At 37.7% G+C, this 26,841-nt stretch overlaps 2 protein-coding genes across 3 annotated transcripts; one reads left to right on the forward strand and one right to left on the reverse strand.

Annotated features, from left to right (window-relative positions):
• Positions 1-9,679, forward strand: LOC135721446 (E3 ubiquitin-protein ligase TRIM35-like). Its single transcript, XM_065243692.2, has 7 exons — positions 1-828; positions 934-1,029; positions 1,135-1,365; positions 1,471-1,493; positions 1,577-1,695; positions 8,676-8,771; positions 9,020-9,679. Exons 1-7 carry the CDS (start codon positions 424-426, stop codon positions 9,478-9,480), a joined length of 1,431 nt encoding a protein of 476 aa, XP_065099764.1. The 5' UTR covers positions 1-423; the 3' UTR covers positions 9,481-9,679.
• Positions 9,022-26,426, reverse strand: LOC135721437 (uncharacterized). 2 transcript variants are annotated; one of them, XM_065243682.2, is made up of 3 exons: positions 26,157-26,426; positions 25,702-26,026; positions 9,022-9,157 (listed from the first exon to the last, which is right to left on the reverse strand). In XM_065243682.2, exons 1-3 carry the CDS (start codon positions 26,310-26,312, stop codon positions 9,111-9,113), a joined length of 528 nt encoding a protein of 175 aa, XP_065099754.1. In that variant the 5' UTR covers positions 26,313-26,426; the 3' UTR covers positions 9,022-9,110. The 2 variants fall into 2 exon arrangements, with proteins under 2 accessions (XP_065099754.1, XP_065099753.1); XM_065243681.2 differs by lacking the exon at positions 9,022-9,157 and adding an exon at positions 10,957-12,363.
• Between the last annotated feature and the right edge of the window lie 415 nt (positions 26,427-26,841).

A 26,841-nucleotide genomic window follows, 5' to 3' on the forward strand; every position in this document is an offset into this window, starting at 1 on the left:
TGACCAATCAGGTAGCAGCCACTCCAGCGAATCATCCAATCAGGAGCAAGATTTGGAATTTTTTTAAATTGCTCTAGGTTTGGTTTAAACAAATTGAGCATATAAACTTATAATGTACAAAGCCTTTTGGAAGTTAATTAAGAACATTGAGGGAAGTATAGAGTCATTATAACATTTATTAAAGAAATACGACTATACGCGATAATTTTGTTTCTTGCATATCTGTGCTCCTCACTCCAGTTCAGTAGGTGGCGGTAGTGCACCAGAAGTTGGTTTGCCAGCCGCCATTAAACTGAAGAAGAAGAAGTTTTGATTAGGCAGCGTTTGTGTTTTTCTGCAGTCTTTTAATGGTGTTAAGGTTTATCTGCGATTTGTTTGATTTACAAATGTAGTAAACTGAACGTGAAACTTTGAAAGATTTTGATGCAAAGCTTAAAAATGGCGTCTAAATCTTTTTCTGAGAAGGATTTGTCTTGTCCTGTGTGCTGTAATATTTTTACAAATCCTGTTATGTTGTCTTGTAGTCACAGTATCTGTAAAGACTGTATTCAGAGATTCTGGGAAAGTAAAGGATTTCAAGAATGTCCAGTTTGCAGAAAAAGATCTTTAAGGGATGAACCTCCAATAAATTTAGCTTTGAAGAACCTGTGTGAGACTTTCTTACAGGAGAGAAGTCAGAGATCTTCATCAGTTTGTCATCTTCACGATGAGAAACTCAAACTCTTCTGTCTGGATGATCAACAGCCGGTGTGTTTGGTGTGTCGAGACTCCAGAACTCACAACAACCACAAATTCTGTCCTGTCGATGAAGCTGTCATTGATAATAAGGTCTGATCAATAATATTCAAAACATTTCATCACATTAATAACATCAAGAACTGATAGACATCTTCACAATGACAAATAAATAACAATAATTTTGATTTCTTTTAGGAGAAACTCAAAACTGAATTAAAATCCTTACAGGAGAAACTGAGAATATTTGAGAAGAATAAACAGAAGTTGGATAAAACTGCAGAACATATAAAGGTTTGAATGAAACATAATGTGAATAAAGTATTTTGTAAATGTATTTATTGATCCAGATCTGATTCAGTCATTATATGTTTCTGTGTGAAATGTGTTTTGTATCAGATTCAGGCTGAATGCACAGAGAAGCAGATTCATGAAGAGTTTAAGAAACTTCACCAACTTCTACATGATGAAGAATCAGTCAGAATAACAGCACTGAGAGAGGAAGAGGAGCAGAAGAGTCAGATGATGAAGGAGAAGATTGAGAAGATGAGCAGTGAGATTTCATCTCTTTCACACACAATCAGAGTCATAGAGAAGCAGATGACAGCTGAAGATGTTTCATTCCTACAGGTGAGAAGAAAGAACTTCAATCTTCATTCTACAAATCTATGATTGTCATTTTCAAACATTCAAGTGAAATGTAATGAATAATCTGCATGTGTGTGTTTTTAACAGGACTTTAAGAGCACAATGGAGAGGTTTGTATTGTGTTTGCTGTTTCTCTCAGTGATTGTGAATCTAAACTCACAGCAGAATCTCAGACTCCTGAATGTTCTTCCAGAGTTCAGTGTAGAACGTCAGATCCAGAGGACATCTCAGGAATGATGATCAATGTAGCAAAACATCTCAGCAACCTGAAGTTTACTGTCATACACAAGATAAAGGAGAAAGTTGAATACAGTGAGTACAAAATACAACACTGACTTCAGATTTACTCTCAACATCAACATTTATCTGAAGAGTCTCTCTCTTTCTTTCTTTCTCTCTCTCTCTCTCTGCGCATGTGTTGGCGTTTGAGCGTGTGTGAGGGGTTCGTGAGTGCGAGCGCGTGTATTTGCTCTTTTTTGGGGTTTATTCTTTAGTTTATTTTTTTCATTTCTCTTTATTTTTTATTTGCTTAGTTTTCATATTTTGTTTGGTTTTCGTTTGGTGCTGCCTGCTTTCTTTGAAAGCATGGCAGCTCAGAATGGGACGGGGCTTGACTCCCTTTCACGCCGCCACGGAGTCAAAATTGTATCTGTGGCGAGTGTAGAGGCTTGCTGTCTGGGTGTAGGGGAAGTTGTTGGTCATCAAAACATTCTCTCTGCATCTAGAATGAATAACGCGACCGTGATTTTTTTGAACACGGTGGAAAGAGCAAACGAGGTGGTTGCGAGAGGAATAATCATCGATGAAATGCTTACACCTGTGTTACCTCTGATGCTACCATCTAAAAAAGTCACAATATCAAATATCCCTCCTTTCCTTAGTGATGAAGTTTTGATACAAGCGCTTTCACGTTATGGTAAATTAGTTTCACCGATCAAAAAGATCGCGATCGGATGTGAGTCTCCTTTGTTGAAACATATTGTTTCATTTAGGAGATTTGCATTTATGATAATCAAAGACGACGCTCAACTGGACTTGGCACTAAAGTTTCGTGTGGATGATTTTGAATATGTTGTATTTGTAACTACGGACAAAATGAAATGCTTTGGATGCGGTAAATCGGGCCATTTAATCCGCTCATGCCCTGACAAAATGAACGCAGCTGGAGGCAGTAATGACAGTACTGCAAATAAAGAAAGCATGCCCGCTGTTAGACCGTTTGAGATCGGTCTGGCCGAAGCAGCGCCGACCGCGGATAAAACTGCTGGGGAAGGAATGACTGTCGCGGAGCCTGTGGAAGCCGGACCGACCTCAACGGATGTAGGTAGGAATATTTCAGTAACATCTTTAAATGTTGAAACGGGAGTGTCTAACAGTGATGTTGAAAACGTGAGGGAAGAGGATGTGTCTGAAATAGAGGCTGAGAAAAGGATGTTCAAGGTACCGAAAAAAAGGAAAAATGTGGAAAAGATCAGTAGTTTAAAGTGTTTCAAAAAAGAAGAAGGGTGTGAGGAACAGAACGAGACAGAAAGTGAAAGCGAAATGTCTGATGCAAGCACAGTGTTGTCGCAGACCGAGGGTGTAAGTAGAAGCTATGATGGTGATGACATAAGACGTTTTCTTAGTATCACAAAAAATAAGAGAGGTGTGATTGTGAAGGAGTATTTTCCTGATTTAAAGCAGTTTTATGACAAAGCCAAAAGCTTACTAACAGAAGGGTGTCTTTCAAACAAAGAAATTTATCGTTTGAAAAAGATTGTGAGGAAAGTTGGCATTGATTTAAATGAAAATGATGATTAAGAAGACTAAGATTCTGGATTTATTTCTGTTTTTTTGGTCTTTTATTTTTTTCAGCATGGCTGAAGTGCAGATTGCTACACTGAATGTTAATGGTGCTAGAGATTTTAGAAAAAGAGCTGACCTGTTTGAAATTATCAACCAGAAAAAAATTGATGTTACTCTGATTCAAGAAACACACAGTGATGTGAATAATGTAAATGATTGGATGAAAGAGTGGGAAGGGTTATCATTTCATAGTCACAACACCACTTTAAGTGGAGGAGTAGCAATCTTGTTTGCAAAAACCTTTAATCCGGTCTCGTATCAAGTTGATGAGTTTTTGAAGGGCAGACTTTTAAAAGTGAGAGCACAAGTTGAAAATTATAATTTTGTTTTTATTTGTGTATATGTCCCCAACTCAACTGTTGAAAGAATGTTGTTTTTAGATACATTATGTTCTGTTTTAAAAGATGTTTCTAATGATGACTATTTATTTTTGGGAGGTGATTTTAATTGTACAGTGAGTAATTGTGATAGAAATCATGTTGAACCCCATATGCCTTCAAGAAAGCGTCTTATTCAAATAATTAGTAAATATGAGCTAATTGATGTATGGAAGTTTATTCATGAAGATAAAAGACAGTATACATGGTCTCATGCACATGATAATGTTTTATCACTAGCAAGATTGGACAGATTTTATGGTTTCAAGCATCACGTTGGTATTTTTAAAAATTGTTGTATTTTTCCTGTTGCTTTTTCAGACCATTGTATGGTACAATGTTCCTTCTTTTTGAACTCTGTCAAACCTAGTAGTGCATATTGGCATTTTAATCTAACATTATTGGATAACAAGGATTTTATATGTACTTTTAAACTGTTTTGGGCTGATTACAGAACAAAAAAAGCATCTTTTCAATCACTACAAAAATGGTGGGACTTTGGGAAAGTGCAGATTAAACAGTATTGTCAGCAGTATGCTCACAATAGCACCAAAGCTTTAAATCAGTCAATGAAGGACTTAGAGACTGACATAATGAAGATTCAGGAATTGGTAGAGTCAACAAAACAACAAAGTTATTTGAAAATTCTGTCAAAGAAAAAGAATCAATTAGCAGACTTATTAGGGGTTAAAACACAGGGGGCTTTGATCCGGTCAAGATTTATAAGTCTTGATCAGATGGATGCACCGTCAAAGTATTTTTTTAATCTCGAAAAGAAAAATGGACAAAAAAGAATTATTCACGCTTTACGATCTGAAGAAGGGTTTTTGTTGTCCAATCCTGTAGCAATTAGAAGGAGGGCAATTGGGTTTTATGAAAAACTATACAGAAGTGAACTAGGATCAGTCAATATGAATGAGAGTGTCTTCTTCCAGGAATTACCACAGGTGTCTGATGAAGCTAATGTGGAGATTTCAGGTGTGTGTAGCCTGGGAGAGCTGCATAAGGCCGTTCAGAGCATGGAATCCGGAAGAGTGCCTGGAATTGATGGCATACCAATTGATTTCTATAAATGTTTTTGGGATGTTTTAGGGGAGGATCTCTTAGAAGTACTCAATGGTAGCTTAGACGGAGGTCTTCTGCCGTTGAGTTGCCGTAGAGCAATCCTTACCCTTCTTCCCAAAAAAGGAGATCTCACGGAGATTAAAAACTGGAGACCCGTTTCACTTCTGTGCAGTGACTATAAAATTCTCTCAAAGGTTTTGGCGAACAGGTTATCAAAAATTATGAATGAGGTGATCCATCCGGACCAAACCTATTGTGTACCCAAAAGGTCAATTTTCGATAACATTTCCCTTATTAGGGATATTTATGATGTCTCTAAGTCTTTAAATATTGACGCTGGATTGATTTCATTAGATCAAGAAAAAGCATTCGACAGAGTGGAACATGTATATTTATGGGAAACACTAAAAGCTTTCGGTTTTAGTAAAAAATTTATAGATATAATTAAAGTGTTGTATAGTGATGTTGAGAGCATACTCAAAATCAATGGTGGCTTATGCACTCCTTTTAAAGTGTTTAGAGGTGTGAGACAGGGCTGCCCACTCTCGGGAATGCTATATTCATTGGCAATTGAACCTTTTTTGGAGCAAGTACGGAAAAATGTACAAGGGTTTAGTGTGCCAATGTTTGGAAAAAGTATAAGTCTCTCTGCTTATGCGGATGATGTCTTAGTTTTTGTTAATCAACCAAATGATGTAAAAGTTTTAATGAGTATACTTGATGATTTTAGAAAATTGTCTTCTGCTAAAGTTAATTTAGAAAAAAGTGAGGCAATACAAATAGGAGATTGGAAAAGGGGGTGTTTTCCCCTTCCTCCTGGGTTAGTATGGAAAAAAGGAGGCTTTAAATATTTGGGGGTTTTTCTAGGAGACGAAGTAACTGTACAAAAAAACTGGGAGGGAATTATTGAAAAGGTTAAAGGTCGACTTGAGAAGTGGAAGTGGCTAATCCCAAACATGTCATATAGAGGTCGAACATTAGTGATAAATAATTTAATAGCTTCTTCCTTATGGCATAAACTAACTTGTTTGGATCCTCCTTTGTGTTTGTTAGCAGAGATTCAAGCTATTTTAGTCAACTTTTTCTGGGATAAGTTACATTGGGTTCCTCAGAGCATATTGTTTTTACCTAAAGAAGAAGGAGGACAAGGATTGATACATCTTCAAAGTAGGACAGCAGCTTTCCGTTTACAATTCTTGCAAAGACTTTTAAGTGGTTCGATAACCTCAAGTTGGAAAGTAGTGGCGTGTAAAATTCTACAAAATTTTGGAAATCTGAAGTTGGACAGAAATCTTTTTTTCTTGGACTTGTCAAAACTGAACATCAGTGGAATGCCTATTTTTTATCGGAATGTCTTTAAAGTATGGGGCATGTTCAAAGTGCAAAGGGAAGGACATTTTAAATCTCTTTACTGGCTCCTTGAAGAACCATTGGTTCATGGAGCACGTTTTGACTTGAATGATGACTGTGCAATTCCTGGGTATACTGAAATGCTTGTGACCTCCAAATTATGTACATTGGGGAGCCTAGTTAACTTGATAGGCACGGACTTTGAAAATACAGAAAAAGTTGCTATGAGTCTAAACGTTAAATCAAGACGTTTTGTTTCTCATTTACTAGAAAAATGGAAAAAAAGACTCCTGTTCGATGAACTTAATCTTTTATCTGCTTACTGTGAAAGGAAGATTGTGCCTAATGAAGATGATGTTTTACCTGTTTTTTGTCTTTTACCTGTTTTAAATGATGTTTCGGGAATGTTTTTAAGTTCTGGGGAGTCCCTATGTCTTGATTTTTTTTCAAGTGTTGGAAAGTCTTTTTATAAAGCTTGTGTTCTTGTGTTTAATAAGAAAATGCTTAACGAAAGAGTTGACACACCATGGCGTAGTGTTTTAAAATTGAGTGATGATGAAAAACCAGAGTGGAGATCTTTGTATAAGCCACCATTGGGTAAAAGAGTTGGGGACATACAATGGAGACTTTTACATGGTGCTCTGGCAGTCAATGCTTTTATATGTGTCTTAAATTCTGATGTCGCTGCAGGATGCCCTTTCTGTTTAAAGAGAGAAACCATTTTTCATGCTTTTATGGATTGTCCTAGGCTGGAAAGGTTGTTTAATTTATTACATGGTTTGTTTGAGAGTTTTAATGAATCTTTTTCTGTAAAAGTATTTATTGTTGGTTTTAAATATGCTGGAAAAAAGAGGTTTATTTGTCAGTGCTTGAATTTTATCATAGGCCAAGCAAAACTAGCAATATATATGAGCAGAAAGAATAAGATAGACTTGGGTGTAGATCAGGACATCATTACTTTGTTCTTGGCTACAATTAAATCCAGAATACTTATTGATTTTCATTTTTATTCATCCAGAAATGATATTCTAACTTTTGAGACAAAATGGTGTCAGAATGGGGCTTTGTGCTACATTATTGATGGAAATATACATTTTTCTTTTCTGTTAATGTAAGAATTTGGTTTTGGTTTTTGTAAGGGTAAATGTTAATTTGTGTTTTTGTTGGTGTTTTAGGTGAAATATATTGTAATAAAGTATTTTTTCAAAATTCAAATTCTCTCTCTCTCTCTCTCTCTCTCTCTCTCTCTCTCTCTCTCTCTCTCTCTCTCTCTCTCAATTTCAATTTCAATTTTCAATTTAAAGAACTTTATTGGCATGATTGTGTCACTTACAATATTGCCAAAGCATTATACATAAAACGAGAAACATACAATAACACAATATTAACTAACATTAAGGTGCAATTAAGCTACGGTGCTGGGTGATGGATGAAGTACAATAAAATAGAATCAGAGGATATTTACAATATAAAGTTGACTTTGAAATATAAACATATGAAGTATACAAATGTACATTTATGGAGGCAGATGAGATGTAAAATAAAAGTACTGTACAAGATCAGGGCTGTAGATTATTTCTGATGGTGTGTAACTGATAAATGAATTTAGCAGCAACTGATGGGTGTCTGTCTTCCCCCAGTAACATCTTCATTTGATCTGAATCTGAAGAGCTATGAAACTCTGGTATGAGCTTTGAGATTTTGTCAAAGTGTTTTTCTCTAAGCTCTTTATATTTACCACAGTAAAGGAGAAAGTGTGTCTCTGTCTCGACCTCACCACTGTCACAATGGACACAGATTCGCTCTTCTTTTGGGAGCCATGTTTGTCTATGTCGGCCTTTCTCTATTGCCAGACTGTGATCACTGAGTCTGTATTTAGTGAGGATTCGTCTCTGCTTTACATCTCTAACAGTGGAGAGATATTCTGACAGACTGTATTTTCTGTTTAGTGCCCGATAACATTCTAGTTTACTTTGGTTTTTACTTTCATTATCCCAATGATCCAAATATAAAGTTTGACTTTCTTTAATGATTGGTTTATCGTGGTTTGTTTGCGTTCATTTGTGCTGGTCTGGAGTTTTAGAGCCAGTTGACAGATGGGACTGGTTTTAGGTCTGTTCTCTTGAGTTTTAAGGGCTTCATACTGAAGTGTGTTCGGGGGACTTGAGTTTAAGTGTGACCAGAATTTAAGGGAGCGTTTTTGGATGTGTATTATTAGGGGATATCTGCCTAATTCAGCCCTGCATGCATTAGTAGGTGTTCTTCTCTGAACTCTTAAAATATTTCTACAGAATTCAGCATGCAGGGATTCCATTGGATGTTTGTCCCATTTGGAGTAATCCGTTAGGCATTGTGGACCCCAAACCTCACAACCATACAGAGCTATGGGCATTATTACACTATCAAATATTTTACACCAAACTGTAGCAGGAATGTCTATTTGTTTAAATTTGCCTTTGATGGCATAGAATGCTCGTCTAGCTTTCTCTTTAAGTGCATTTACCGCGAGACCAAAACCGCCTGATGCGCTGATTTTTAACCCAAGATAGTCGTAGTGTAAGGTGTGTTCTAGTGCAGTGTTTCCTAGAGTAAATGTGTATCTGTTATCTTGTAATCTTGCTTTTTTCTGGAAAATCATAATTTTCTCTCTCTCAGTTCCAGTGATTTTGGACCCAAACACTGCTGACTGTCGTCTCTTTCTCTCTGATGATCTGACCAGTGTTATGCTGCGTTCCAGGCAACCTGTAACCCGTAACTCACGACTTCAAAACCACGACTCACGACTTTGAACTGGGAGTACATCGATCTAGTACGAGTTCACGGGTGGGAAGTCACGGGTTTGACTGCCGTTCCAGAGCACTTTCACCGGTAGAAGGTTGTAAAAACACGAGTTACAGGCTGCCTGAAACGCATAGGGTCGTGAGTCGTGGTTTTGAAGTCGTAACTCACGGGTTTAAAAACCTGCCTGGAACGCACCATTAGACTCCGTAAAGATGCAGCGCTGCTTCCTGATAATCCAGAGAGATTTGATGAGTGTTCATGTGTTTTGGGTTCAGAGAGCTTTAACTCAGGGATTCACTGCTGGGATGTTCAGGTTGGAGACAACACATACTGGCATCTGGGTGTGATGTCACAATCTGCAGAGAGGAAGAAGAGCATATACTCCAGGAGTAGAATCTGGTGTGTGAGGTATTACTCTGGTGAATACTTTGCAGTCATTACATCACAAACATTTCTTGATCTCCCAGTGAAAACGGTTCTCCATGTCCCTGTGAAAGTGAAACTGGAGAGAATCAGAGTTGAGTTGGATTGTGACAGAGGAAAACTGTCATTCTCTGATCCTCTCACTAACACACACATACACACTTTCACACACACATTTACTGAAAGAGTTTATCCATGGCTCAGTGTTGGCTGTGATATTTCTCCTCTGGTGATCTTACCGGTAAAATCCTCTTAAAAACTTAAGATTGATTTTGTTTATAAAACAGTTTGAGGTTTTTTGGTGATAAAGTTCATTAAGGTGTTGTTTTTGTTCACTGTGTTATACTTGATATTGTTAATTGACGCCGCTGATATTGAATGCAGTCGTGTATAAAGAAACACATGGAGTTACACAGACTGATATAAAAACACTGTATTATACAAATAAACATGATGTGAGATATCCCAATGTTTTCATGTCTGTGTCATATTTAAACTAGAAAATCATCTGACTGTTATATCTGCAGTGTTTCTGTCATCAGATTAACAAATGACAGACAGATATTAAAGATATTATATATTTTTGCTCTTTGCTCCCCCTAAAGGCTGTAAGCGGATTTTTCCATTACCACTGTCGTAAATAATTTAGCCTACTGCAGCAAAGCTGTCTCTGATTGGATTGTACGTCTGCCGTAAAGCAAGTTTTGTCTGAATTACTGCAGCAATGCGGCGTGGCATGGAGTTGATCAGTCTGTGGCAGTGCTCAGGTGTTATGAGAGCTCAGGTTGCTCTGATAGTGGCCTTCAGCTCTTCTGCATTGTTGGGTCTGGCATATCACATCTTCCTCTTCACAATATGAAAAAATAGAGAAAATCTATGGGGTTAAGGTAAGGCGAGTTTGCTGGCCAATAAAGAACAGGGATACCATGGTCCTTAAACCGAGTCCTGGTAGCTTTTTGGCATTGTGTGCAGGTGCTAAGTCCTGTTGGACAATGAAATCTGCATCTTTCTAAGGACAGTAAGCCAAGTTTTATTTTACCATCATTCGACTGAATGCCCAGGCAAACAAGCGAAATTAAGTTTTAAACATAGGTTTGTGAGGTGCCTAAACATTCAGTCCTGTCAATCATCCTAAAAGCTCATTTAAGCCAGTCAGTCTCTGTGCCTTCCCGGTGACAAATCATCCGGCATCCCTCCTTCTCCCCAATCTCCTCCTCCATTTTGCCCATTCTTCTCTTCACACAGTCTTACCATGGGGGGGTTGAACTTGGGGCCCGAGCCGAGGTTTAAGCTCCCTCTGAGGACAGCAAGCCACGTTTTATTTTACCATCATTTAATAGACTGAATGCGCAGGCGAACTAGTGAATAACTCATTATTATATTGACTCATTCAATTGGTTGCAGTGTTGTATAGAGTCAATGCGTCGGCCACTGCAGGGTCTCTGCCACAATCATGCAACTAGTTGAGAGTCGTCAAACCAAATAATTAAAGGAAGTTGATAACCCAATACTTAACCAAGTAGTAAAAATTAAGTGGTTTGGCAGAACATGTGAACTGATAAAGGCAGATGATGAAGCAAACTTAACCCTTTTGGTAAAGAGGTTTGTCAGACCAAAATAATTAACCAAAAGCAGATGATACACCAACTTAATCTTGGTCATAGATTTGCGGTAACAAAGGATACATCAAATGTACTTGTAGTCAATAATTCAGAGTTATGCAGAATAAATCCAAAATAACAATTTATTAGCAAGGTAAGAGCCTCATAATACAAAAGCCAATTCAAACGCAAAGCATAAATACAGTTCATAATCAATCAGTTGTAATCATAAGATATGAATTCTGTATCACTAAACTATTATGTTGACTGAAACTCCTCCCACAAACACAACAATGATAAGGTTTTTCTCCAGTACAAACTCCGACATGAAATGAATAAGAGAAGCTGTTACCACAGATCATGCATGGGAGTATGAACTCCCTCATGGGCTTTTAAAGAACGTAAAGCAGTAAACGTCTCTTCACACTGAGAGCATTTGTAGGATTTTTCACCTGTATGAGTTCTCTGGTGCGATACTAAACGATCATGTCGATTGAAACTCTTTCCACAAACACCACAGTGATGAGCTTTCTCTCCAGTATGAATTCTTTCATGGGCTTTTAAGTTGCCTGACTGAGTAAATGTCTTCTCACAATAAGAGCATTTGTAAGGTCTTTCTCCAGTGTGAAGTCTGTGATGATAGCTGAAAGAAGGGAAACTTAGGAAGGTCTTACCACAGATCAAGCAGACATAAGGTTTCTCTCCAGTGTGAACTCTCTCATGGGTTTTTAAGGTACTTAATAAAGCAAACATCTTCCCACACCGAGAGCATTTGTAAGGTTTTTCCCCTGTATGAATTCTCTGGTGTGTCACTAAACTGTATTGTTGTGTAAAATTCTTTCCACAAACATTACAGAGATAAGGTTTCTCTCCCTTGTGAACTCTCTCATGGGCTTGTAAGTTGCCTGACTGATTAAACCTCTTGTCACACCAAGAGCATTTGTAGGGTTTCTCACCTGTATGAGTTCTCTGGTGTATAACTAAACGGTTATGTTGATTAAAACCCTTTCCACAAACACTACAGAGATAAGGTTTCTCTCCAGTATGAATTATCTCATGGGCTTTTAAGTTGCCTGACTTAGTAAATGTCCTCTCACACTGAGAGCATTTGTAAGGTTTTTCACCTGTATGAGTTTTCTGGTGTGACACTAATCTATCATGTCGACTGAAACTCTTTCCACAAACATTACAGTGATAAGGTTTCTCTCCAGTGTGAATTCTCTGATGAGCATCAAGATTTTGTTTGCTGCCGAAATATTTGCCACATTCACTGCAGTGGAAAGACTTTTCACCACTGTGTGTCCTCATGTGAATTTGTAGCTGACATAAGAATTCAAAATTCTTCCCACACTGCTGACAGTCAAACTTCTTCCCTCTGTGATCTTCTGAATGAAGTTTCTCCTCTAGTAAGGTAGTAAAGTTGATCTCAGATGTCCTGCAGGTGAAGAGTTTCTGTTCTGTGTGTTTGCTCTCTAAATGTCTCTCTTTTGATGTTGAGGACGTTATTTCTCCTTCAGAACATGAATCATTCCTCTCATCTGGAAGGAACACATAAAAAAAACAGCGGTGGGTTGCATAAGCTAGATGTACACCTGGTGATAAGACTTGTCTAGATGTAAAAATCTAAGCCTAGCGAACGTCTGAGACTGGGTTAATATTCATCAAGGACCAGCCCTTAGTTATTTGAGGACATTTAAGTAGTTTTGACAAATGTTAACTCCTATGCCTTTTAAAAAAGTTGCCACTCCAGCGATTTGTATAAAAGTTTAATGCCTTCCAGAAAATGTTCTTTTGTAAAGATATTGTTCAGCTAAAAATAATATTAAACCCATGATTTACTCATCCCCAAGCCGTCCGAGATGCATATGTCCATCACTTTTTAGACAAACACATTTTCAGTTATTTTAGAAAATGTCTTAGATCTTTCAGTTGTTCAATGTAAAGTTACGGGGTCCGCTCCAAATACAAAAAAATGTGCATCCATCCTTCACAAATGTAATCCCAATGGTTTCATGGGGATGAAAATGGCCTTCTGAGGGTAATCGTGTGGTGTGCATATCTATATTCAAAACTTTATCAATGAAAATAACTAGCTTCTGGTAATGCCACCATCTTAGTCGTGTCTGCATTCAAGATGAAAGTGTGCGCAGTTTGCGGAGGGTTCGCTGCTGCTGCTCTACGCCTCCTTCCGCATTTGTCATACGTCACCAAGAAAAGTACGTACACGACGCTGATACTCTCTCCTGAATACAGAGAAGGTCAAGATGGCGGCACTACCGGAAGCTAGTTATATTAGTTTATAAAGTTTTAAGAATATTTTAAGAATCATTTTTCATTTAAATGATAGGGAAATGATAAAACATTGTTTCTGAATGTTTGGTAAAACTATTACTGAATAAAACACAATTCACTTATTAGGCTTAGATGTTGATGTTTTGTTTCATTTAAAGTCACCATTGTGGTGATCAGTGTTTGTTTTCGTTGGACTCTTGACCATTGACTTAAACTAGCATACTAGTTTTTCCCTGTCTGCTATAAATTTGTGTGTTAAAATCACATGTGTTATGGCAAACAGCAGCTGGTAATTTAGTATGATGGTTGTGGTTAGTTTCTGATGGAATGTTTTTCTCAAAAAACTTTATATTTCTTGACTGAACAAAGAAAGACATCAACATTTTAGATGACTTGGGTGGGTAAATTGTCGGGACTTTTTTATGAAAGTGGAATATTCCTTTAATGACCAACTGCTGAGAGACTGCTGGCTCTCATATAGAGAAAAATAAACTTTGATGAGTTATTTAATTAATTAGATGATGATCTTTACCATTAGTACCACCCACCACAGAATTGTACTATTAAAGCTACAGTCAGCAACTCTTGAGAATTGAGATGATTTTGAATGTTTACAATTTTCATGCCCCTCCCACACTACCACTGAGAAAACTACCATTGAGCTGTCCTCGTCACTGCGTGTGCAAGCATACTTAGATTACTTAAAGGAATAGTCTACTCATTTTCAATATTAAAATATGTTATTACCTTAACTAAGAAGAGTTTATACATCCCACTATCATCTGTGTGCGTGCACGTAAGCGCTGGAGCGCGCTGCAACACTTCGATAGCATTTAGCTTAGCCCCATTCATTCAATGGTACCACTCAGAGATAAAGTTAGAAGTGACAAAACACATCAACATTTTTCCTATTTAAGACGAGTAGTTATACGAGCAAGTTTGGTGGTACAAAATAAAACGTAGCGCTTTTCTAAGCGGATTTAATAGAGGAACTATATTGTATGGCGGAACAGCACTTTTGGGAGTACTTCAACTCGCCTGAAAAATCCGCTCCCCTTCTCCCTCTCATAATGGGAGAGGGAGGGTGTTACTGCGCCAAGTTTCCTGATAACTGCTTCAATCTAGTTTGCAACATTTATCGTGGTGAATGTTTATATGCATGTAATCTCTCGTTTTAAGGAGCTGAACCATAACTTGTGTTGTGTTGTGATGATGACGCGCGCGTCCTCACTTCGACACGCCCATTACGGCATTCTTGCGGCTTCTTGTTCACACAGAGGGTTACCCGTGTATCTTACTAGGTCCTCTTTCCGGCAACGTACCCAGAAGATTAATGGAACGAGTTTTTGTTCACACAGATGCTTGTCTGGCAATTTTACGGGTATTTTCTGGGACCAGAGGTCTGTGTGAATGGGGTTATAGCTTCACAGAGCATGTTGCCAGCACTGCTCGCACTTGTAGATTCCTCCTCTACAATATTAGGAAAATTAGACCTTTCCTAAATGAGCCCGCTACGCAGGTCATAGTCCAAGCTCTTGTCCTGTCCAGGTTGGACTACTGCAATGCGCTACTGGCTGAGCTTCCAGTCTGTAAAACCAAACCCCTACAGATGATTCAACACGCAGTGGCAAGAGTGGTCTACAATGAGCCAAAGAGGGCGCACATCACTCCTCTCTTTGTCAAGTTACACTGGCTTCCTATAGCAGCTCGCATTAAATTTGTGTGGTATGCTCCTGGCCTTTAAAACCACCACTGGGTCAGCACCCCCTTACCTTCACTTACTTATAGAGCCTTATGTACCCTCTCAATCCCTGCGCTCTGCCAAAGAGCGACGGTTTGTGGTGCTATCTCAAAATGGGAAAAAAACACTAGCATGTACCTTCTCAGGAGCTGTTCCACAACTGTGGAATGATCTGCCGGTCGTGACACGATCTGCTGACTCTGTAGCTGTCTTAAGACTCAGCTAAAAACCCATCTCTTACGCCATTATCTCACTTCCTAATATAGGACTTACTATCTTTCTATATTTTTCCTTTCTCTTTATCTTTACATTTCTTAAAAAAAAAATCTCCTAACAACCCTTGTCTATGTATACTGTGTTGGACTTGATGAGACTATTTCCGGTGCACTTATGTATTGCTGTTCTTGTGTTGCTATAATTGCTTCTATTTTTTACCCTCATTTGTAAGTCGCTTTGGACAAAAGCGTCTGCTAAATGTAAATGTACTAAGTAGCCTTTTTTCAGTAACGAACAGTTCACTTTTGCTGATTCTCCTAATAAACATCTTCATGTAAATGCATTTATTGGTATTTCAGTGGCATCTTTTTCATCTATGGATGGGCATTCGATTAAGTTTTCTTCATGGGCGTAGATTTAGGGTGGGACGCTAGGGACATGTCCCTACCAATATTCAGTGAAGACTGAATTGTCCCTAGCAATAGGGAATGTGGAGTTGACGTCACGCCGTGTGGTATTATGAGTAATCCGCCATATTTGCAGGATCGCCTCCCATCCCGCTGTATTTGAGTTAGTGTGTTGGAGGTTGTTTTTGTATTTTCTGTAGAGAATAAACTTCGATATGTTTGGTCTGTACTGCTCGATGATCAACTGCCACAGCAGGTCACACGATCGTTCAGGGAGGAAACTGAACAACGGAATACGTTTTTTCAGCTTTTATTTGGGGTAAGCCGGTGGAGGAGCTGACGAAAAGATGCCGGATCACGTGTTTTGACTGCCGCAATCAGGAGAAAAACTTTTACTTTTCAAAAAAAATCCCTGCATCAGCGAGAGTGTGTTTGCTGCATTTTCAGTCATTCAGTAATTTGTGATAAATAAAAGCAGAACCACTTAAATTGTCTTAGTTTGACAGTGTTAGCATAAAAACAACTTGTAAATGTAAATTATGTAACGTTATTTATTCATTTCTGATCAACCTCACCACATGAGTTATAAAAATAAATCTTTAGACAATTTTGACGATTATAACAAATATTTTTTATTAAATGCAACTGCTCAAACCCACTGCTTGTGACTCTTTAAAATGACATAACGTTAGCTAAATATTTAGCATTTTGTTTGTTTTAATAACTTGGCCAAGAACAGAAGTGCCATCTTATGAACATGTGTTGATTCATTGCACAGAATACAACGGATATTTTCTTTTATAGAATCATTAAGATACTTGGGTATTAATACTAGGGATGGGTACCGAAACCCGGTATTAAACTGGCCCCGGGGCTAAATTATGAAAGACCGTAGTATCAGTAAGATCTGACGCTATCGGTTCTGCTATCGGTCCTGGAGAAAAAAATAAAAATAAATGTACTATGTATTCTTGCTTAATAATGTTTTCGTGCACATTTTATCTCACCAAACATTTCTAATTTGCGATTAAGACGTTTGTCTGTGAGACCTGCGAGATCTCTCATGCGCGCCGCGGAGGCTGGCTGTCTGTCAAACACAACACAACAACGAGCGCGGCGCACGCACACGCATAACAGCACGAAAACTACCGCTTAATACAAAGAGTGACGATGGCGGATAGAGCAAAACATTCAAAAGTGTGGTTATACTTCACTAGAGTTGATGCAGACAACGCTCGTTGTCATACAGGTAAGTGCAACAAGATGTTTGCATGCAAGGGCGGAAACACAAGCAATCTGTCAAAGCATCTTTCAAAAGTGTATTACGTGCAGAAAGAAGCTGTGTCCCAATTCAAGGGCTGCGACCTTCTAAGCATACAACCTTAAAAGGGGAGCACTCTGTCTTTCAAGGTGGCAGCCTCAGAAGTCCGCGAAGAGAACTGAAATGAGACAGTCTAACCCTCGGAGGACCTATAATTTGCGTCACCTGTTGCACGCGCCCACCGCGCCTGTCAGCAGGACACAGCGGAGACGTTTCTGACTTATTTAAATAAATATGGAATCAGAAAAATATTCATTTATTTTAGAAAATATGACACGTTGATGTAGATTAAACTATTCAACAGTATATAAAATTAATCAACCTTAGAAATACGCAACATAAACAGAATAATATTAACACAAGTCACAGCCTCAAGTCGCGCTGCTGTGACGCAATCGTTCTTAAAATACGTCCTTAGAAGGTCGCAGCCTGCAAAATTCAACCATCATCTCTGGTGGTTGCCGCATCAACGTCAGGCATGTATGCTAAAATCATGTTGAATCAACATTGTTCACGTCATTTAAAATAAATGTACAATCTCCCTAATTGGTTTGCTTACCTTACGTTGAAATTCTGTTGATTTCTTTTGGGAGAATATATTTTCTACTTCTTTTTAAAATCCCAAATGAAGAAAAATCAGCATGTTAACATTTATTTAGACTAAATATCCTATTTAGAGTATTTTTTCTGCAGCTTTCACGCTGGTGCATTAATAAATATATGTATAATATTTAGAAATGATATCCAGAAATTAATTTGTAATAATGAAATGCAGACACATAATTAACTTAATCATGTGAACATAGGTGCGTGATCAAATGTTAACATTGGCCAAAGTACCGATAAGAATACCGTTAAAGCACCGGACCGTTAAGCAGTACCGGTAAGAGTAGTAATACCGTTAAAACCTTAACGATACCCATCCCTAATTAATACATTGTAAGTAAATGGCATATTTCTTAGCTGCTTTGCCAACCGTCTTAAAACTCCGAAAGAAGAATGTCATCTTACTATGAGCTTGAAGGGATTTGTAGCTCTTAAACTCCTGCAAAGTGTATGCACTCAATCCAAAAACAAGGTAATAATAACAGATATGTGAGCGGAGGTAGTGCGTCTGGATCCGTAATCCAGTCATGGGCTGCTAAATCATATGGATCTGTTGTTTATTTGTCCAAATAAAGTTTTTTGGCAGTAGCACTTAGTTTCTCCCGATAGGGTCCCTTCTCTTTTTCTTTCAAACTCCTCGATTTCTCCTCCTTCTTCAAGTTTACCTAGTTTTAGCTTAACACAACCACAATTAAATGGCATAGCGGTCGGCGGTGCCTCTAAACATGGCGCCCACGTCCCATAATGCAACACTGCGGTGACGTACATTAACATTCCCTATAATTTCGACCAAACAATTAATCTTTATTTATATATAACCACTGATGTCCGTCTTATTCTTGTGTTTTATATTTTTTACTTATTATATATTTTTTCAGGAATCATTTAAATGAGATTAGAAATCTTTTGAAATCCCGTTCTGTAAAAATAACGCCCTGTGGTACACAAACGGTTAACAGCTTTCGTTCACTGCAATGCCCGCCTCCGTAACTCACATCGCTAATATGATTGGCTTTGCATTTCTTTAGTCCCGCCTCTCTAACTCACATTGCTAATATGATTGGATTAGTATTTATTGAGTCCCGCCTCTCTAACTCACATCAATTTATGATGGGCTTGTCTTTACTCGCTACGTGTGATAGGATGGTTTCACTTTGTACAGCGCCAAAGTTCACTCAACAAGACCCGCGTGATTATTCGGGCTACAGGTAAGTGAGGAAGAAAGTATTATTACAGTATACCCACTGTAACTGTTTCGTGCACAAAAAAAGTGGTGTCACATAATGATTCAAGGACAGTGTTTTCACCAATACACGACAATCCCATGTTAACCTGAGGAGTTGCAAACTTGTGTCAACCTTTTAGAAATGGGGTGGCAAGGTTATTTAGGGGGTCGCTAATCCATGAAAGAAAATAACCCCAACATGGTAAAAACATGGATTCATGTCATGATTGCTGAATACTTTACATTACTGCATTACTTGCACAGATGTAGACATAATGTAAGGTAGCATTTTAAACATAAACTATTTTTTTCAGACTGATTAACTGTCTGTTAATGAAAAGAAGATTTAATGTGAACTACAGAAACGTTAATACCGGTAAATGTTGTTCAGGAAACAGCATGATATACATACCTAATTCAACACTGGGATTTTTTTGGCAAAATTAAATATTAATTGCATATTCTTCAATGTTATAAAGTAAATATGGATTCATATATGTTACAATGTGATTTTTTTTTTTTTTGACAGACTTAAACAGTTACTGTTTATTAGGCTCTAGGACATAACGAATTGTTTATTATAGTACATTAAATTTGGGATGGCACCGGGGGTGGCGAGTCAGATGTCACTGAGTAAAGTGCATACTGAGTTGTCTGTTGTTTATGTCAAGTAAACGGTGATAAACAGTTTTTGCAATGCGACCATTTTATTTATGTCCCCACCTATGCCAGAATCAAACCTACGCCCTTGGTTTTCTTTGTCGATCGTCGGGAGAATTAACGATCGACTGTCGATTAATCATTAATATTTTTATAATAAAATTTGTTATTTAACTTTTATACTTAAAAATGCAATGAATACAAATATACAGCGTGTTTTTCCTCGATGAGACCTTTATTACAAGATCAACTTGTGGCAGACAGTTAAACTATGTTTCAAACATATAATTTATGTGCGTGCATGTGCGGTGCTCTAAAGCAGCGGAACCTGCAGCTGCGATCCAGCATTCTTAAACAGAGACCTCATTAGTTCCAAAATAAAAAAAAACAGATTCATGTTTAACATTAAATTAAACAAAAAACATAATACTTAGATCTGAAAGGTTTTGTCAAAATGTAACTCAAAATTATTCAAGCCAGAAGAAAGTGTAAGATATAAGCCTTCCTAACATTAGGCTATAACAAATTAGGCTACTTAAAGCCTCGTGAAAAATAACTAACTTTAGTAACTCGCATAAAACTTCTGCACCAGTCTACTGACATTTTTGGGGTCAGACGCGACCGCAACCCATGGTGACCGTCAATCCAGCCGCCGCCGAAAACACCCGCTCCGAGGAGACTGACCGGGATGCACAGGTACCTCAGCGCTAACTTGGCTTATTCCGCATACAGAGTATGTGTGAAACAGCGTGCGTTTTGTGAGCCCCATTCACCATTGTTTAATTATACTAACATATGGCGCTTTTCCATTGCATAGTACCCCACGGTTTAGTTCAGTTTGGGTCGGGTCAGCTTACTTTTGGGAGCTTTTCCATTAGGTGCAGTACGCAGTACCCGATACTTTTTTTCGTACCACCTCGGTTGGGGTTCCAAGCAACCCGAGCTGATACCAAACGTGACGCGAAAACACTATAGGTCACTGATTGGTCTGAGAGAAGCGTCATCGCTATAATGTAAATATTAGCTTTAGCTTACTGCTAGCTTGCGCTGTCTCAAGCAAACATGTTGTTATCTGTGTTCTGCTATAAGTTTCCAAACACCCTTTTAGCGATGAAAAACATCCGCAGGTTGAGAATCCGGGACACAATAACAGTTTTTTCCAGACTTGCAGTTTGTGGCGGCACATTCGCGACGTGCACGTCTGCATTATAAATGCATAAATGCAACTTGAATGAGGCTCAGCGGAGCGCCGTCGACTGACGCCACGGGTCGGGTGTTTGAACAGAAACTGTCATGTGAGACAGAGGTAGTTATAAACGCGATGTGCAAACATCTATTTGTGGTGGCCAATTTTAATTTTGTGGCAGACTGAGAAATAAATGAATGTATGGGAATGTACAACAACGCTCTCACGTGTATGATGTCACAGCAGTAGGCAGCGTAAATATAACGACACGCCTATAATCCCTCCCACTACGAAGTGATACTAAACTCGATGGAAAAGCTAACCACACCAAAGTGAGGTGAGCTGACCCGACCCAAACTAAACTAAACCGTGGGGTACTATGCAATGGAAAAGCGCCAATAGTCTTTTAGTTTTTATTTGTTGTAAAACAACAGTAGACACAAATTTACTATGGTCTCCCAACTCCACAATATACCATGGTATTTGTAGTAAAATTGCGGAAATACAAATCGTTTTAATCTGAAAAAAAAAAACATTTTCACAATGATAAAATCATGGCTAATTTTCCTAAGGTAGTAATTACAAAATTATATATTTTTGAAAGACGGAGATGCGCACCATAACAGAGCGAGGCCAGAGACAAACGTACTCATAAACGGGAGTAATATGGAATAATGTGTGCATCTTTGAATAACTGTAAGTATAAATTTCTTTTAAATATATTTTTGTCATATAAAGTTTTGAGACATGGCCTAATAATGCTTTTTTCACTTTAATTGCTCATTTAGACTTATTGTGCGGGTAACAGCGTTTTTGACGCATTTACCTCAGAGATTATTTTAGCAATATTGCTTTTTTCCGGTAATAATAATACAATTTATATTTCAATCCTGTTTCATTGTCTGTTTATTAATTTAATTATGCTGTTATGTTAATGTGAGGATATTTATTTCCCATATGAAACGTGCCGTTATATGAATACTTTTGTATAATATTCTAATTATATGCGGAATAATGTGTGCATCTTTGAATAACTGTAAGCATACATTTCTTTTAAATATATTTTTGTCATATAAAGTTTTGAGACATGGTCTAATAATGCTTTTTTCACTTTAATTGCTCATTTAGACTTATTGTGCGGGTAACAGCGTTTTTGACGCATTTACCTCAGAGATTATTTTAGCAATATTGCTTTTTTCCGGTAATAATAATACAATTTATATTTCAATCCTGTTTCATTGTCTGTTTATTAATTTCATTATGCTGTTATGTTAATGTGAGGATATTTATTTGCCATATGAAACGTGCCGTTATATGAATACTTTTGTATAATATTCAAATTATATGCGGAATAATGTGTGTCTTTGAATAACTGTAGGAATACAGTTGCTTATTTTTGTCATAAAGTTTTGAGAAATAATAATATTGCGAGGATTTATTTCCATATGAGACGCTTTTTGTCGTTGAATACTCTCGTTTATTATTTGGAAATCATATACATACATACATAGTAGAAAATATATAATGTGGAAGGGTAGACTTGCAAAGTCACTCTGCTTATTTTTATTTATGATATATGTGGAGTTAAATAAACCATTGCAAAACTGCTGATTTGATCCATTCAGATCCTGACCACCAGGCTAGAGATTTTAAACATCCTTAATCCACACACTTACTAGTCTGTCAAATAATATCTAAAATATCTAACATCTTGTGAAAAAAAATTATGCTTTGTTATATTGTTTATGCGGAAATCAAATCCTGACCACCAGGCTAGAGATTTTAAACATCCTTAATCCACACACTTACTAGTCTGTCAAATAATATCTAAAATATCTAACATCTTGTGAAAAAAAAATTATGCTTTGTTATATTGTTTATGCGGAAAAGTGTTCACAGAAAGTGTCAATCACATGAACGTTTTATATGCAGAATAGCGGTCAGCAGCGCACTGCAACGGGTGCTTGACGGATTCGCCGCACACATACGCAAACGCACTGCATACGCAGTATTTGTGAAACAGGAGTTAGATAAAAAAAAAAGCATTAGATTAATTGATAACAAATGAACGTGATCGACGAAATTCTTAACAATCGATTATCGATCATCGATTAATTATGCCCATCCCTAAATCCACAATAAAACACACAAACACAATCTTTTAACTCTGCTGCTGTTTTTGGTCGACTGGACTGTGAGATTGGTGTCCGACTTAAAGCGTAACTAAACCCCTGGTCAGAGCCTGACTCCACCCACTGGCAATATTTGAAAAGAGCAAGAAAAGTGAGCAGATCCCAACGGAGATAGAGGGGACAAACTGAGCTCGTACCAAGTGTGTGGTGAGATCTTAACAAGGCCGTGGTGAGCTTGAACCTGTTTATGTCGTGAGTTATTTTTTGGACCCAACATCCAATAGGAAAATTCAACTGCAGTAGCCACCGTTCTACCTGAAGAGGGCAGCACTCAGACATTTTTACACCATATATTGTAGTATTGAAACACTTTATATCCAAATGTCAAAAAAACTTACTAAAATCAATGAACAGCACTAATAAAGCATCATTCTTACGGATCATTAACTAAAAAAAGTTGGTTTAGGGTTTAGTTACTCTTTATTCTCTCCTTCCCTCACTGCAGCTGCCTGCTCTCGTCTAAATTTAAGGCAAGGCGAGTCGCATCTCAAACAAGCCTATTATCTGCAAAATCAGATACTTATAAGGCAGTAATACTGGAGATCTTTGTATAGCAACCCAAGCACATCTGCGCATACAAAGAGTCCTCAAGCTCTCATTTTTAAGCAGGGGCGGGTCTAGAGAATTTTTCATGGGGGGGCCGGACTGGGGCACAGACTTAGAGAGGGGTGGCACATTTAAATACATATAAACAGTGAATTAGTGTAACTTGCCCTACATTGAAGGTAATAATACTGTATACTGTATCCTGATACATTCAGTACATTTAAACCTCCTGATGTGTTTTTGTTTTAACCTCCCTCTGGTCTCTGCATGTAATACACATACCTTGGTTTGCAGAAAAGTCAGTGGACTACTGCTGCGTCTTCCTCTATTCTCCCTCTCCTCATGCCTTTCTGCTTCTATCTCTCTTTTTTTCTTCAAAATGAAGAAATTCTGAATTTTTTGAGACCTTTTCATTGGTCCTATTGCCTGTATCTGATTGTCTGTCTGTCCCTAAAGAAATAATAATGCATTTTTCTCAGTTACTTTGTCAAGTCATAAACTAATTTATTTCCTAAAGTTGAATGTTGTCCGCATATCATCTTAATAAAGATATTACATTTGGTTGTATTAAATGGCATATTGCACAGAGCCCCAGTGAGTTAATGTATAGAAAAAAATAATGTTTATGTTGTTTTCTTTAAATATGCTTCTGAGGCTGTGGTCTGTTGCATGAAGCTATTTGAACTACAAACTCTTAATTTTCAAAATTCAGAGTAAGTTTGGAGTCGACAAATCCAGATAAATCCAAACTGGTTTAGATCAGGATCAGATGTTGGACAATGCTTGGTTTAAACTTTGTGTTTTATCTAGAGTTTGCAAAGCCTGTGCACCTGAAAGTGAAACCTGCTTCATGCAACAGAAAATGTACTTAACAAAAGGAAAACAGTTAATAGCAATGAAAGTTTAGAGGCTGAGGAAATTCTAGACGTTTATTCATAGTCGTATGACATGTTAATGTTTTTGCATGCGCCGAATCAACGCAAAGCTCTCTCCGTGTGTCGACTATTGAGGGCACTTGTCGTCTTAAATAAACCCATGCACACACAGACGGCGCAGCTTAAACAGTCACTCCACATAAAAACGTTACGTTGTTTTTCATTGATCTATTCCATACACTATGAGATACAATAGCGCAACTCTCCTTAAAGTTTACACATCAATATTTGAAGGATATAGGGAGGATTACGTCTGATTGGAACGGGACCGGACACATTCAACCTGTCTTTGCATACAGCTACTCACTTAGTGCCTTTTTAGTGTTAAATTGCTTAAAAGCACTTGAAGGTTAACATTTTAAAACACGTGTAAATTATAAACTATCCCTGTTTAATCCGCGATCGAATCGCATGCGGGTTGAAACGTGGGTTCTGATCCGTATGGATAAACTGCGATCTAACACACCACTATTTATTACAAACGCAAAGGCAAACGTGACTTTATATATTCTTTTAATGTACCGTTAGGTTGTCTTCAACTTTAGTAATGAGCATTCTCGACAGTAACAGAGAGGAGCTAGCTCTTACTAATCGCAGGTTTCCACATTTAAGGAAACATATCAAAACTCAGCTCACTCACCTATGACTTTGTTGTCCTTTTTCACTATCTGCATAAAACTCCTTTCTCCGTCCTCTGTGTTTTTCCTTGTTTTTCCTTGCTTTTTATTGGTGCCACCACCGTTCGTTACTATAAGTGTGCGCCTACTAATTGACTCCGATAACAACATGTCACGGTAGAGTGGTTCCTCGGGTCTAGACAATTTTTCATAGGCGGAGCCTCCACAAAAATTTATATTTTAATATTTTAAGCTAATAAAAAAAATGTAATATAAATAAATCAAAGCCCTGTAAAATATGAAGTTTTATTTTAAGAAAAGCAAAACCACTAGTACATAATTAATACTGACGAGACTGATGGTGTGGGAGGGGGGGCACTTGGGGTGGCCAATCAAATTGTGGGGGTGGCCCGTGCCCCCCCTGGCCCCGCCCCTGTTTTTAAGAGTACCGCCTGGTGTGTTCAACTGCCTAAAAACCTTTGGGTTTAATAATTTACTCTTATGTCCATTAGGCATAGCTTGGCATTTGAGCTGTTTGACAATAAATATAAACAATAGTTATATTAAAGTTAAGAGGTTTAATCCTTAACCCACTATATACACTGCAAGAAAAAAGATCTACAGTGTGTTAATTTTAGGACTTTTTTTCACTTTTATAAATCACAGTAACAACAAATGGAAAATTCCAAGGCAGTGAACATTACCTTCACTGTCAAAAATACAGGTACAAAAGCTGTCACTGGGGCAGTACCCTGTAAATACATTTAACTACAAATATGTATCTTTGAACTGCCAATGTGTGCCTTTGAAGTACTAATATGAACTCTTTGGGTAGAAAAGTGTAGTTTTTGAAAGGGTTCTGTCCCAGTGACAACTTGTGAACCTTTATTTCTGAGAGTGTTCAGTGAAAAGACAACACAAAAGAAACATACCTGAAGGAATAAAATCATCACCACCACAGCCCTCATTTTCATCATCATGATCTTCCTCTTCTGTGGCTTCAGTTATTATTTCTGTGGGTTCAGTTTTCATTTCTGTGGCTTCAGTTTTTATTTCTGTGGGTTCAGTTTCGATCTTCATCGTGAGGTTCGTGTAGTCGATCTGCTGCTGTTCTCCAGCGTTACAGACAGAATCCAGAGACTCTGTGGAGGTTTGATGATCCTGTAAGTCCTCATTACTGTCACACACTGTTGTGTCCTGAGTGTCTGTGGACTTTGACTCCGTATAACAGAGTAAAGACAGACTGAGATCTGAGTCCTGTGTGGAAGATTCACAACAAACCACATCAACAACGCACGCACGCAGAGTAATAATAATAATAATAAGAGAGTAATAATAAATGATTTGATGTTGTCAAACAGGTAAATGATGTTTAAGCTGTACAAACCTCTCTCTTCAGTCCTTCATCTCCTCTTAACCTCAGCTTTGTCTCCAGTAACGCCACCTCTTTCTTCAGCTGAGAGATTTCTGTGATGAAATCATCAATATCCAGCATGGACAGATCAGTTCCTACTGATTTACAGCACATCTCATCTCTCATCATCAACACTAAAATACACAGAGACAAGACTCTGTTTAAACACTCAATAAAACACTAATGACAGAAAAACACTGAGGATACACAAACACATCACTCGCGAGCTCTTTCTTTCTTTCTTTAGTGGGTTTATCGGCGGACTAAAGAGCTGCAGCGCCTCCTGCTGTACTGGAGAGAGAAGACACTGCTCTGTTTCTCATTTGTCTTTATAAAAATGTATTTTAAGGGTAAAAACATGCATGTCAATATTATAATGTATAATGTATTGTGATGATTTTTTTTTATTACGATTATATTAATTATTGGGCTTTATAAATGTGCTGCTATGTTATGTTAAAGAGTTGATTATTAAAGCTTTATGTGTTGATGCAATGTCACCTCCTACTGGCTGTAAACATCACAAACATCAACATTTCTGTGTTTTATATTTAAAGCTCTGAAAGTAATAATCTCTGTATATCAGTTCAGGTGTAATGACACATTTTTGACTACCATGATTTTTCTACTATTAGCTTAGCAAACACAGAACGTTCCC

This window comes from Paramisgurnus dabryanus, chromosome 18 (genome assembly GCF_030506205.2).
Source record: "Paramisgurnus dabryanus chromosome 18, PD_genome_1.1, whole genome shotgun sequence".
NCBI lineage: Eukaryota > Metazoa > Chordata > Actinopteri > Cypriniformes > Cobitidae > Paramisgurnus > Paramisgurnus dabryanus.

Bases quoted from the DNA above. Each gene is read 5' to 3' on its own strand.
- LOC135721446 (XM_065243692.2), top strand. From the start codon at position 424: ATGCAAAGCTTAAAAATGGCGTCTAAATCTTTTTCTGAGAAGGATTTG. The intron at 829-933 runs GTCTGATCAATA...GATTTCTTTTAG, and splicing joins AAGCTGTCATTGATAATAAG to GAGAAACTCAAAACTGAATT. The intron at 1,030-1,134 runs GTTTGAATGAAA...GTTTTGTATCAG, and splicing joins AAACTGCAGAACATATAAAG to ATTCAGGCTGAATGCACAGA.
- LOC135721437 (XM_065243681.2), bottom strand. From the start codon at position 26,312: ATGATGAGAGATGAGATGTGCTGTAAATCAGTAGGAACTGATCTGTCC. The intron at 26,027-26,156 runs GTTTGTACAGCT...TCTTCCACACAG, and splicing joins ATGAAGGACTGAAGAGAGAG to GACTCAGATCTCAGTCTGTC. The intron at 12,364-25,701 runs GTATGTTTCTTT...TGTTCCTTCCAG, and splicing joins TGATGATTTTATTCCTTCAG to ATGAGAGGAATGATTCATGT.